Raw genomic sequence first — 14,063 nt, 5'->3', positions numbered from 1 at the left:
CCTCCCCCCCCTCCTCCTCCCCCCTCCTCCTCCCCCCTCCTCCTCCCCCCTCCCCTCTCCCCCCTCCCCCTCGCGTCAGTGACGACGCGTGGCCACATTGAAAGTCGCCACGCGCGCAGCGAATTTGGCCCTCATCGATATCCGAGCAAACAGGTCCCTGCGGGGTGGGCTGGTAGGAACGAATAACCAAAGAATATAAACATCATGTATTATTACACTTGTTTAGCCAGGAAAGCCCCACTGAGTCTAAAGGTTTTTGTAGGGTCCTGCCAAGTGTTTGCAGTAGGGGGCGATGTTGCTGCACCTAATCGGACGATACGAAGGGAGAGTTTGAGGCCTACTTCTAGACTTTAGGCCTAGCTGTAGGCTTTAGGCCGCTGTGAGTTAATTTTTAATCTAAATGTTTTAATTATTAATGTAAAAGCTTTAAATGTAAATGTTTCTATTTAAAAACATCAGGGAATGTAACATTGTTAAACATGAACTCCCTTTCACACACGCGGGGGTACGATACGAAGGGAGAGTTTCAGGCCTAGTTCTAGGCTTTAGGCCTAGCTGTAGGCTTTAGGGCGCTGTGAGTTAGCTTTTAATTTAAATGTTTTAATTAAAAGCTATCTCAGGGAATTATAAGGGAATGTTACACTTGTTTAGCCAGGAAAGCGTCACTGAGTCTAAAGGTTTTTGTAGGGTCCTGCCAAGTGTTTGCAGTAGGGGGCGATGTTGCTACACGGACGGACGGACGGACGATATAATCTATTGTAGGCTGGTTCACTTCGTTCCTACCAGTATAATCGCCCGCTGATCACCGCGTCGAACACAACCGTCACTCATCCTTGACGTGCTAATTGTACTACACATTCACTACTAATTGTACTACACATTCACTACTAATTGTACTACACACTTCACTACTAATTGTACTACACATTCACTACTAATTGTACTACACATTCACTACTAATTGTACTACACATTCACTACTAATTGTACTACACACTTCACTGCGGCGTATACTAATCGCTGCATTGACCGAACCTCCTATATACAAAGATAAAGATCCCCTATTTAGACTTAACAGATTGTAGGGGCAAGTGCTGTTAGCGAGCACCTATGAAGGCCGGCACGGCACACGAGGGGGTGGGTGGCCAACACCACGCCCGGCCGCCTTTGTCTCCCTAATGACGGTGATTACACATCGCACCAGGTACTCATTTGAGGCTGAGTCGGCCTCGGGGAGGCCCGGGACCGGTTCAGATAATCGTCACTGGTGTTGGCCGTGAGCTGGAATCGAACCCGGTTCGCCGGGTTCGTAGCGCAGCGCGCTAACCGCTACACTACCGCTCCCATGACAAGCACACACACACACAAACACTCACACACGCACACAAACAAACACTCACACACAAATACACTCAGACACACTCACACACAAACACACACACAAACACTCACACACAGACACACACACTCCCCACTAATCACACTGCACGTAGCGCACTTCCCGTTGTCCCGACATCGTCCGCTGGGCTCGCCAGCCACCAACCTTGCCTAAGCTGCTCTCCTGCCTGGCCTGACAGCCAAATGTGACCCCGTTGTGTGTTTGTTTTGTGTCTGCGCATCGCGTGTGCGCGTCAAGACTATTGGGTAACATCAGCAGCGAGCACGTTAACACCGGCTCTGTAGAGCGACTCAGTCCAACACAAGTACCTGGTTTGGTGTGTAAAACATCATCATTTGGGAGATAAAGCCGTCTGGGTGTGGTGCGACTATTAATATTTACCATTCTTCATTTGCCCGGTAAGACCCACGGAGATATTTGGCAAATTTTTTCAACCAAGTGGCTTGTGGAAATTGATAGCAGCCAAATGCGATTAAACGCACGTTGATTCCAAATGGGGAGATAATAAAAAAACCCGTAGGACTCGGATAAAAATCCACGCGACCACGGGGAGAGAGAGAGAGAGAGAGAGACGCAAACCCCAAATATACAGCAGCAGGCTTCAGGGTCCGGGATCGAACCCACGAACCTCCTGTATACCAGGCGAGGTAGTTAACATCTCCCCACCGTGGCTACTGCCCACACCCAGCAGTCTTTGTCTAAACGTGTGGGGAACCTTTGTCTTGTCACGCTTCGTAGCGTGCTGTCAGTGCCTGGCCTTGGCTTCAGTGTCTGCTGCACGGGCGCCTGAGCCGTCTAAATGTCACACGGTTTGCGGGCAATGCGAGTCGTATTTGATAATTTTTTTAGGTCAGATCTGCGTGGAGTACAATGCCAATATGAATGTGTGTGTGTGTCAGCAGAGCGGTAGTGCAGCGGTTAACGCTACGCTGCGCTATGGGTCTGGTGACCCGAGTTCGATTCCCGCTCACGGCCAACACCGGTGACGATTATCTGAACCGGTCCTGGGCCTCCTCTAGGTCGACTCAGCCTCAAATGAGTACTTGGTTGGGTGTGTAAAAACATCGCCACTGGGGTGACAAAAGCCGGGCGTGGTGTTGGCCACCCACCCCTTCGTGCGCCGTGCCGGCCTTCATAGGTGCTGCTCGCTAACAGGATGTGCCCCAACACTCTGTTCAGGCTCTACGGGGGATCTTTGTCAACATAGTGAGCGTGTTCTTATTCTTGGTTCTTTCGGTAAAGTCACGTAGAAGGGAAATAATAAAATAAGAATTTCTCACGACGTTTCGATTGCAACACAAGCAATTATCATCAGGTGTGAAAACCACAGCAAGAACATTTTTGAAAAATGTACGATGCCATGAAACGTCGTGAGAATTGTAATGTTTTTATTTATTTTATTATTTCCCTTCTACGTGACTTTACCGAAAGAACAAGAATATGAATCCCTGCAGTCACGAAAGCTTCAAATCGAAATAGTGAGCGTGCTGTAGCAATACTTGACGACTTTATTTATTCAGAATGGGAATATTTATCCTGGAGGAATCCATTGAGCTGTAAAACTGTTTTTCACAGCTGTCATGTAGGGGCGAGTAAGAACGTTACAACAACAAACAATACAAAAACATGATCGTAGTACTAAGTACAAGAAAGGTAAACAAATCACCCAAACACCTACAAATATAACTAAAACCATCCCCATCCTACCAGGCAAAGCCCACTGAGGTATTAACTTAATTTTCAGAAGTGACCTGGCCACAAACGATAGATCAACGAAGCGGACGGTGGGAGGGTGAACAATGCACCATCCTACAATTCGCACGATTCGCGAATGCACTCTCCTCCAGTGTACGATTCCAACAGCATGTTGTTTTCCTTTGGGTTTTAGCAGTAACGATATTCTGGCCTCACCAATCTCAGTGTCACTTAAGGTAAAACGCAGTTTATCGGCTCTGGTGAGCTTTCTGGCTTTAACCTTGTCATCGGGTGGCTTTCCGTAAAACAATTGCATCGTGTTACATTTTCGATCTGCCGTTAAACGAAAAAAAAGACGTGAATTTTTAAAAACTTTTTTTAAATCTGGTGCATCGTGGTGAAAAATCCATGCCAACGTCAATCGATGTCTCGGCAGAGGCGACGTTTCTCAACGGCTGTTTTGCCGTACACGAGGTGTCTCCTGCGATGATTTGTGCATCGTTGGCGCGCCCAGCGTTGCTTCCATGCCCACGTGTGTCCAGCGTGAACAGCGTCGTTCTTGTTACAAGTTTTGAGCCACGGGTTGGTGGTGCAGTGGAGAGGGGGGGGGAAGTGTTGGTCGTATTGCATCATCCGCAGAGTGAAACAGAAGTTGGAAGCATTGAGCCACTGGTGCTCATCTGTTTTGGTTTACAGCCCTGAGCCAGCAGTGGTGGATATTCCACGTTCCTATGGTGGGGGCAAAGTCAACCACTGTTGACTTTCTCCACAGAGTAGTACTCAATTTTATCGGCCCCCGGGAGTGACAATCGGTTGTCGACACCCAACCAAGGATTTGAACTCGCAACCTCCCGATAGCGGGAGACGCCTTGGCCGATGTGCCGAGGTGCGTCGCCGTTCTCCCACGAACTTCTCCCGAAGCGGGGTCGCGTGGGCCAGGCACGCGCACACAACGGCATGTCGCTTCAGTGCCACGGAGGCCGAGCGTGAACGCGAGTGGCCCCCGATGCTTTGAAACAACATTTTTAAACCGCTTGGGCAAAATTACGTTGAAAAATCTAAAGTGAGCAATGGTGGTTGGGTGGGGTTTGGGGCGGTTTGTTCAGTCGCTGAGAGGAAACGAGGCACATCCGACAGCCTTCTGGTGAATGTCCCCGGCACCGTTTGCTTGAGAAGCAAGGCAGGCCCGGGACTGGTTTAATATCCTCGCTGATTCTTGTCGTTGGAACAATGCCCCCCCCCCCCCACGGCTCCTGTCGCTAAAATCTGCGGCTGCCGGGTCAGCTGGCCCACGGTGTTGTTGATGAGACAGAAGGTGTAAGGTTTGCCCTTAACGCGTTTTTTAAAAATGTTTCTTACTGAGAAACATGAATTTCGAAGGGCCATCAAGCCGACGTGTGTTAACACTCTCCTTCCCATTAATGACATTAATCCCCCTCGTCCCGCCGTTTATTTTTAACGCCCGAGAGACATCTTGTGCTCGGCCGTTTTTTTTTTAGGTCTTGGGAACTGAGCGACAATTACGAGAGCGGCGTTTCCCGAGCACGGGCTGAGTCCGGCTATGTTTGGGAAAAGTCTCCGTCAGAAACGGGCGTCTTGAATCGTCGGCGTCGCGGTCTTTTCGGTTTCGCGTCCGCCCCGTCTCGTCGTCTGCGTTGGCCGCGTCTTACGTCGTTTCGTTGCGGCTCCGAAGTCCCCTGACCCTCGTTGATCGGTGGGGTCGGTCGTTTGGTCGGTTTGTTGGTTAGTCGGTCGTTAGTTGGTCGGTTCCCCCGGAACGCTTAAGAAATGTACGATGCCGCGAAACAATGGTCACAAGCGGCGCACGTTTCCGAAGCCTTACTACGCTTTCAAAATAACCAAAAAATCCCCTCGTCCTCCTGGATCATGTTGTGCTGCAGCAAGACGCACCTCCGGCGTGGCCTCGCCGCTGAGAAGGAGACGGAAGGCAACGAGCGGAAAATCTGTTTTGATTCAAATGTTATTTATCCGAGCGCCACGCGCAGATTTTCCCTGACGATGATCTCTTCTCTATTGCTAGGGACCGTTAGCAAGTGCCGGAAAATGGCTGAGAATGCCGAGGATGACGTTAACTTGCTTAGTGCCAAGCAGCTCTCCACTCTGCTGCAAGAGCTGTGGGAGCTGCGTGAGCGCGGCTCCTTCTGCGACGTCGTGGTGGAGGTGCAGAGCCGCCGCTACCTGGCGCACAAGGCGGTGCTGAGCAGCACCAGCGGCTACTTCCGCAGCCTCTTCCTGGGCGCCCCCTGCAGCAGCATGGGCCCCTTCGTGGTGGACTTTGTCTCCATGGGAACGTTCGAGCAGGTGCTGGGCTACGTGTACCGCGGCGACGTGACGGTGAGCCGCGCCGACGTACGCCCGCTGCGCCGCGCCGCCAGGAAGCTGGAGCTGCGCTGCCTGGTGGAGGCGTGCGAGCCGTACGTCGGCGGCGACGACGACGAGGAGGAGGACTCTGAAGACGACGACCACCTCGCCTTCGACGGCGGCAATAACGCGGCCGAAGAGAACGGCGGGTCCAACGGGCGCGAGGACGACCCCTTCGACGTCGAGAACGACTTCTCGGCCGTCGCCGCGGCCGACGTGGCCCCGGCCGCGGACTGCGGCGGCTGGAACGGAGAGAAAGAAGATCGCGCGGACGAGGAGCGCGACGCGGGCGGCCTGTTGGACGACTACGGCGGTCGCGCCGCCTCTCCCGCGCACGCCATCAAGAGCGAACCTCAGTGCGACCCGCCGGCCGAGGGGCACGCGTGGCCCGTGAAGGCCGAGGAGCTCGGCGGCCGAGCCGACTGCCTCTACGCGGACGCCGGCGACGCGGCCGCGCCGCCCGGCGGCGAAGGCCTCGACGACGAGGACGACGGCCGCTGGCGCTGCGTCCCGCCGCTCGGACTCGAGCCAGAGCCGGCGGCGCCGTCGTCGGCGAGCGTCTCGCCGGAGAAGTACTACCGGCACGCGGGGGGGGGCCCGCCCGAGCGGGTGCAGTGCGGCGCGTGCGGGGAGCCGATGGACGCCAGCGTGTCGCTGCTGCGCGAGCACTCGTGCACCCACCTTGACCTGGAGCGCCTCGAGTGCCGCCTGTGCGGCGCGCGCTTCGCCTACATCAGCGAGGCGGTGGAGCACGCGCTGGCGCACACGGGCGTGCCGGTGATGGCGTGCGCGCACTGCGGCCGCCGCTTCGTGTCGGAGCGGCTCATGGGCGTCCACGCCTCGGGGCGCTGCCGCAAGAATCGCGGCCCGCGGGGCGGCGGCGGCCGCTCGGCCCTGCCGCACCACCCGGCGGGGGCGTCGCCGGCGCTTGCCGACTGCGCCGAGCGACTGCCGTGCAAGGTGTGCGCCGAGCCGCTGGCGCAGAGCATGTCGGCGCTGCGCGAGCACGGGCGCCTGCACGTGGACGCGGAGCGTCACGCCTGCCGGGTGTGCGGCCTGCAGATGACGTCGAGCGGCAACCTCGTCAAGCACTCGCTGCTGCACATCGGCATCCTGCTGTTCTGCTGCGACTCCTGCAGCAAGAAATTCCTCTTCAAGAACCAGCTGGAGAGGCACCACAAGATCCGGTGCTGCGGCGGAGCGATGGGGGGGTTTGGCGGCGGCGCCGCGGTGGGCGAGTGATGCCCCGGCGTACGCCGATTTACGCGTCGCCCACCCGCTTCTGAATCGAAGACGTTGTTAGCCGCCGTTGCGGTTTGGGCTCGTGGCGTTGCAGGCGGTCGTGCGTACGAGCCTCGAGGTCACGGTCGTTGGCCTGGCACGGAGAGTGGTGGCCAGGTGAGTGCAGGTTGAGGTGGCAAGTCGCTAACCGAAGAGGGACGCGGTCTGTGACTGTTGGTAGAAAAAAATAAATTGGCATGGAAAATAAAAGTAACGTCTGAAACAAAGCAATGTTAAATGGAATACAGAATTGCATAAAATGTGTTTTTATTTTATCACTACGGACTTATGCAAGAATATATTCCATTGAGCAAGCAAAATAAACAACAACAGGAACATTAAAAGTGTGGTGTTTGGGAAAATTAAAGGAAGAACTGACACAGAATGGCTTGACAACATCAGAGATTGGTGCCAGAAAGATGTGGCCACGACTTGAGAATATTGTATTGGCACTACAAGACAGAGGAAAGTGGAAACACATGACGACATGTGCAGTGGACACCATGGACCGTGATGATGATGGTGATGAAGAAACATACAACGATAAACATCTGAACTCAAAAATGTGCGTTTGAGAATTTTAAGACAATTGTGTTTTTTTTTTTACCCACGTAAAATATCGTTAAAGTTAGCTTCTTGTACGTTCCTGCCTGCCGAAAAGTGATTTCAAATGGTTGTGTTCCTGCTCGGTAATAAGGGGTTGAACGTTAAAGTCGTTATATGCCTGGTTATTTTTGTGTTTTGCAGTAGTCTGGGAATGTGACTGCAGTTTCGGATCAAAGCCTCTTAATTCATTTACGGGGGTTACCTTGGCAGAATAAACCAAACGGATCGTTCAGTTGTGAGCTTTAGAGATTTCGGCGTGGTGGGGGGTTCGTTCGGCTTTTTGTAAAACAAAGATCCCGTGCGGCTTCACCGATGCAAATTGTCACGAACGGTGACGATGGATTGAGAGCGTCTAATGAGCGACTTGCAAGCTCGACGGCCGGAGGGAGAGGTCCCCGTACACATCCACCAGTTCGTGGGCTTTCACAAACAAAAAAAAGACAGATGTACATCGCACCTACCTAGTTTTCGGTGTTTATTTTACCGTGATTTGTATTTGCGATAATATAATTGGTGACTATTTATTTCGTTACCTTACGGGAGAGGGGCGGGGGGTCTCCACTGCTGTGTTGCACTACCATGTTGCACTGTCGGTCAGAGACAGCCGGTGTTCAACAGGCGTGCGTGCGTGTGTGCGCAGGTGTGCGCCGAACTGGGACAGAGTCCCATCAGTGAGCTCCTCTGGAAAGAGGAGCGGCGCTCATGATAACAAGTGTAGCACCTGGCGGTTAAAACTCTGCAAGTGTGCACAGCTGGAGTGCATCTGCCAGTCATCTCAGTCGGTCAACCCATGGCACGCAGGTGTATTCTGTAACCTGCCAGCGGCGAGCCTTCGACACTTCACGCGATGGCCTAAAAGTGCACCTAGCCTGGTACGAGCGCCGTGATGTCACCGCCAATTAGTGGCGAATGGCGGTGGCTGCTGTTGCTGAGGCTGTGACTCCAGTCTTGACGCCGTGATACTCTGTCCCAGGTTTTCCACTGAACATTGGATACTTTGTAACGTGAAGGGCGGCGTTGCTTGTGTACAGCCCTTTAGGATTTACTCGTCTCTAGCCCTCAATTAAATAACACTGGTCAACAACAACAAAAAACATTTTTTTTTCTGGCCTGGACTTTTGCAGCTGTTTTAGACTAATTTCAGGGTGCTGATTCCAAATCTGATCTCAGATTTGCTCTATCACATCTCATTTTTATGCTATCGGCATACCCCATTTTTATTGATTTTACCCGAAATTAACTCTGTCACTTATGATTGCAAGTTGTTGCGAGTCAGTGACTGCTTTAGTGTTAACATATGGTGCTGTATTTTTAGGATAGTGTGTTTATAATATTATTTTATGTAGATATCCATATTCATTTAATATTTTTCTTCTGCAGTTTTGAATGAAAATGCTATATTTGATATCTCAACAACCTGATGTGATAGACAAAAACTGATGCCAGATTTGGAAACAGCACCCCAAAATTGTGTGACCAGTGATATCTTCATTTTTGTTCTACTCTCCCTTACCATACTGAGCTGTCTTCTCAACTACCCAGCACTGCAGCCTCCTACCACTCGCCTTGGCCCTTCGCATGGTGTGCATATCTCCCCACCTCCGCTCACCCCCCCCCCCCCATCTTTGTACAGCTACTTGAGATGCGGTCACATTTTCGATGCTATGGGAATCCAAATTGTGATTTATATTGCACCGGTGCCGGACTCGACCAGACCGATCTCCCTGGGAATCTGCGTGGGCTGCGAGCGACCGTCTGCTGGAACTCCGACGATGATGAAGCCTCCGTCAGCGCTTTTACACCTTCTGAGCAGGGGGTCTCTTCGTGGCTCTCGGGTCTGTGTGCGTCTGCGTGAGTCTATAGCTCTGTGTGTGAGAAGGTCCTGCCAGTGCTCGCCTGTTTCTCACTGGGCCTCTATTTTGAGTCATTGGTTACCTGCGTGAATTTGGGTTTCTGTGTGCACCTATATGTTCCTGTGTGAATCTGCGGGTCTATATGTGCATCTGTGGAGCTGCGCTTGAGTTTACCGGTCTCTTTGGGTCTCTGTTTAAGAAAGCACCGACGGTGTAGCCATATATCGGTGCACTCCGGCTTTTCAACTAATCCATGGTGCCCTGCATGCATCGTCACTTTTCAGACTGGGAAAACCCAGGACGGAGTTTGTAGCCTCGTCAACCCGGAGCCAGGAGCCGCAGCTGTTCCCACGTTGTGACTGCTGCTCGCATAAACTGCTACCACTCGCAGGAATGAGATAAGCAGGGCACGCATGTGCCAGCGTCCCTAGGGGAGCCACACAATCTGCGGCACAAGCCGCCGGTTAGCCGGCTGTTGGGAGGCAGGGTTAGTGGGTCATGCAGAGATTATTGTGAGTGTGCGTTCTTGTGTGCGAGGTCCAACCTGGGGTCAGGGTGACGGGGTCGGGAGGTCAGGTTGACGGGGTCGGGGTAACGGTGAGGGGGCCGGGTGAATTGCCGGTGGTTGAGTGATGTCGGAATCGCTTGTTTTTGCAGCCATCATGCATCCACAACGCTTTTGTGATGCAAACATCGTGTTTTTCGCGCAACAGACTATTGCAAGCAATCCTCGTGTGTTGTTCCGGGTAAGGAAAGGTATTGGGCGTTTGTTCTCTCAAGCTCTTGACACGCACTACTGCGGGCATCTTCACTTGAATTACGAGTGGCTCGCTCCACGAAGCGCCCTCCTACTTCCCGCGGGGCGAACGACCGAGGTGGCGGCATTTTCGACAAAGATTCGCGTCCAGCAAAACAGCATTGAGGGTGAAAAATATCCGTCGAAGCAATCGGTGGACAGTTTACTGTGCGTGCCCTTGCAGTTGATGAAATTACTCGGAACAGGCAGCACTGTGGGCTTAGTTGATCCACTAGCAGTAAGCAAATACAAGCTGACCTCTCTGTACGTACGTATGTTGAACTTCTTTCGCACCGTACGTAGCCAACCGTTGCATAATCCGTAGGTGCAGAGGGGAGAAGAAGGGCAAACGTGTTTTAGTCAATCGGTCTATGCGCTTTCCAGACCACGATTGTCCATTGAAGGTAATAATAGGCTGCTGGACAAATAGACGTGCTGTTTACAGAATCAGAATATTTATTTATACTGGAGGAATCCGATGAGCCATGAAGCTCTTTTTCACAAATGTCCAGTAGGGGGGCTCGGGGTAAGAACGTTACAACAACAAACAGTACACAAATACAATAGGAGTGGCAAAGGTAAACAATCATGCAAACACATACAGTGAGGGAAAAAAGTATTTGATCCCCTGCTGATTTTGTACGTTTTCCCACTGACAAAGAAATTATCAGTCTATAATTATAATGGTAGGTTTATTTGAACAGTGAGAGACAGAATAACAAAAAAAATCCAGAAAAACGCATGTCAAAAATGTTATAAATTGATTTGCATTTTAATGAGGGAAATAAGTATTTGACACCCTCTCAATCAGAAAGATTTCTGGCTCCCAGGTGTCTTTTATACAGGTAACGAGCTGAGATTAGGAGCACACTCTTAAAGGGAGTGCTCCTAATCTCAGCTTGTTACCTGTATAAAAGACACCTGTTCACAGAAGCAATCAATCAATCAGATTCCAAACTCTCCACCATGGCCAAGACCAAAGAGCTCTCCAAGGATGTCAGGGACAAGATTGTAGACCTACACAAGGCTGGAATGGGCTACAAGACCATTGCCAAGCAGCTTGGTGAGAAGGTGACAACAGTTAGTGCGATTATTTGCAAATGGAAGAAACACAAAAGAACTGTCAATCTCCCTCGGCCTGGGGCTCCATGCAAGATCTCACCTCGTGGAGTTGCAATGATCATGAGAACGGTGAGGAATCAGCCCAGAACTACACAGGAGGATCTTGTCAATGATCTCAAGGCAGCTGGGACCATAGTCACCAAGAAAACAGTTGGTAACACACTACGCCGTGAAGGACTGAAATCCTGCAGCGCCCGCAAGGTCCCCCTGCTCAAGAAAGCACATATACATGCCCGTCTGAAGTTTGCCAATGAACATCTGAATGATTCGGAGGACAACTGGGTGAAAGTGTTGTGGTCAGATGAGACCAAAATGGAGCTCTTTGGCATCAACTCAACTCGCCGTGTTTGGAGGAGGAGGAATGCTGCCTATGACCCCAAGAACACCATCCCCACCGTCAAACATGGAGGTGGAAACATTACGCTTTGGGGGTGTTTTTCTGCTAAGGGGACAGGACAACTTCACCACATCAAAGGGACGATGGACGGGGCCATGTACCGTCAAATCTTGGGTGAGAACTCCTTCCCTCAGCCAGGGCATTGAAAATGGGTGGGTATTCCAACATGACAATGACCCAAAACACACGGCCAAAGCAACAAAGGAGTGGCTCAAGAAGAAGCACATTAAGGTCCTGGAGTGGCCTAGCCAGTATCCAGACCTTAATCCCATAGAAAATCTGTGGAGGGAGCTGAAGGTTCAAGTTGCCAAACCTCAGCCTCGAAACCTTAATGACTTGGAGAAGATCTGCAAAGAGGAGTGGGACAAAATCCCTCCTGAGATGTGCACAAACCTGGTGGCCAACTACAAGAAACATATGACCTCTGTGATTGCCAACAAGGGTTTTGCCACCAAGTACTAAGTCATGTTTTACAAATACTTGTTTCGCTCATTAAAATGCAAATCAATTTATAACATTTTTGACATGCGTTTTCTGGATTTTGTTGTTGTTATTCTGTCTCTCACTGTTCAAATAAACATACCATTAAAATTATAGACTGATAATTTCTTTGTCAGTGGGCAAACGTACAAAATCAGCAGGGGATCAAATACTTTTTTCCCTCACTGTACTAATAAAACTGAACCATCCCCATCCTACCAGACAAAGCCCACTGAGGTATTAACTTGTTTTTCAGAAGCAACCTGGCTGGCTCGATAAAGTGGCCCATCATTTGGACATTATAGCAGCCTAAGTAATCTAAATAATGTACGTGGAGAGGCGGAGTGTAGTTGCGCATTGCGATTTGCTATCAGCCTTGACGCTCCACAAAACGTCTCGTTTACGCCACTCGCTGTGGGTTTTCCAGTTCGCATCATGGTCGGGGGTCGACTCAAAACCCATCATCCTTCTGGGGTCGGTAAAGTCAACGCACCGCTTTGTGTGGGGGATAGTCCTTTGTAGGGACTGACCCACGTCATGGGAATTCCCTTCTGAGTTGAACACGTAGTAGTTGTAACACGTCGTAGTAGAGAGAACTTTGAAGTTGCTATTATTGTGGCGATTGTTTTTGATTCGGCGCGCCCTGCTACAAACGCCGGTGCATCTTTGGGCTCTTTACATCAGTCTCATCCAAGACGGACGCCCGTATCAATAGCCCTCTGATGCTGTCGGCCATCCCGATTTAGAACGGTTGGCTACGAATGGTGCGAAACAGGTTCAAACATGCGTACATAAATCCCGCGACGATGGCACTTGGCGACGGAGTGTGGAGATTTTCCTCGAGCGGAATGAGATGGGACTGGGGTGACTTGCTTCTCCGATGCTTGGCCGTGGGGTGTCCGGCAGGTGTAGTCATTGGGACAGAATGGTGGACGACCCACAATCCACTGAGTCCAGACCAGAAACCGCACTTTAACTGGTTCAAATTTGCTGCTTGCGTTGTGGCCGAAACGTCGTGAGAATTATATAATTTTATGTTTTATTTTTATTATTTTATTGGTTCAAATTTCCCAATGTGGTCAACACAACGACAGTGAATTGTGTGATAACCACTTGAAATGAGTGTGGTTATCAAGTTATTCCCTCCTGTCCGCCGTATCTGATCTGGCCCATGGACTGATAGGCCAAACTGAGAAGTATTATTTGAACACGTACATTTATACGGCCAATAAGTTACGATGCACAATTTTAAAAAATGTTGGTTCCGGCCATGCGGTGATCTGGTCAAATCTGTGTCGTGAAGCCCTCCACCACCCCGACAACCCAGCCAATTGAATTAATACTCTTATTTTATTTCTATTATTACTTTTATTAATTTTTATTTCATTTTCTACCTACGTGACTTAGCGAAAAAACCTAAGAGTATGAATCCTTGCAGTCACGAAAGCTTCAAATCTACGAGCGTTTTGATGCACCGTTTACGTTGACCATTTTGTGGCCAGTTGAAGAGAATTTCTCGCAAAGCGTATGATTTGCATTTGGAATGCGACCTTTCGTTCTTAAATACGCCTCGACGTCAAAGGGGGTAACGTTTCCTGTCCTCGATGTCACATGACCGGGCCCTGTTCCAAACAACGCAACATCACCTCTGTGCGTCCGTGGCTGGCTTGAACAGTGATCCATTCATGCAGGGAAGTCTGCGTGCGCCAGTTCAACCTTTTGCCGGTGTACGATACGCGGTCGTGGGTGGGGGCGCACTTCACTCTGCCCAGAAGTTAATGTTTGTGAACTATTTACCGCGCAAAAATAAACAACCTTGTTTAGGAAATCCTAACGTGGAGGTGGCGTTTTTTTTGTCGCCCTGTTGGAATCTTCTGTAGCCCCCCCCAACACCGTGCAAGCTCACGGCGTCGCCACAGCACAGGGCAAGGTCGCTCGGCATGGTGCGACGCGGTGCGAGACCCTGGGCTACAGAATAACAGTGGGGGCCCGTGTTGTCCAGATGGGAGAGACCTGGTTCTTTCCCGCTTGTTTTTGAAGTTGAAAATGCGT

General features: G+C 50.9%; 1 protein-coding gene across 1 annotated transcript; it reads left to right on the top strand.

Annotated features, from left to right (window-relative positions):
• The first annotated feature begins 4,833 nt into the window (after positions 1 to 4,833).
• LOC133357498 (zinc finger protein 696-like) lies at positions 4,834 to 13,940 on the top strand. Its single transcript, XM_061575461.1, has one exon. The coding sequence runs from the start codon at positions 4,883 to 4,885 to the stop codon at positions 6,716 to 6,718; it is 1,836 nt and encodes a 611-aa protein (XP_061431445.1). The 5' UTR covers positions 4,834 to 4,882; the 3' UTR covers positions 6,719 to 13,940.
• The last annotated feature ends 123 nt before the right edge of the window (positions 13,941 to 14,063 follow it).

This window comes from Lethenteron reissneri, chromosome 58, assembly GCF_015708825.2.
Source record: "Lethenteron reissneri isolate LAM-NWPU_2019-01 chromosome 58, ASM1570882v1, whole genome shotgun sequence".
NCBI classification, from domain to species: Eukaryota; Metazoa; Chordata; class Hyperoartia; order Petromyzontiformes; family Petromyzontidae; genus Lethenteron; species Lethenteron reissneri.
Note: the sequence above shows the minus strand (reverse complement) of the source record. Positions and strands in the feature narration are given on the sequence as shown.

What these genes read in the sequence shown, in the direction of transcription:
- LOC133357498 (XM_061575461.1), top strand. Translation starts at nt 4,883, where the DNA reads ATGTACGATGCCGCGAAACAATGGTCACAAGCGGCGCACGTTTCCGAA.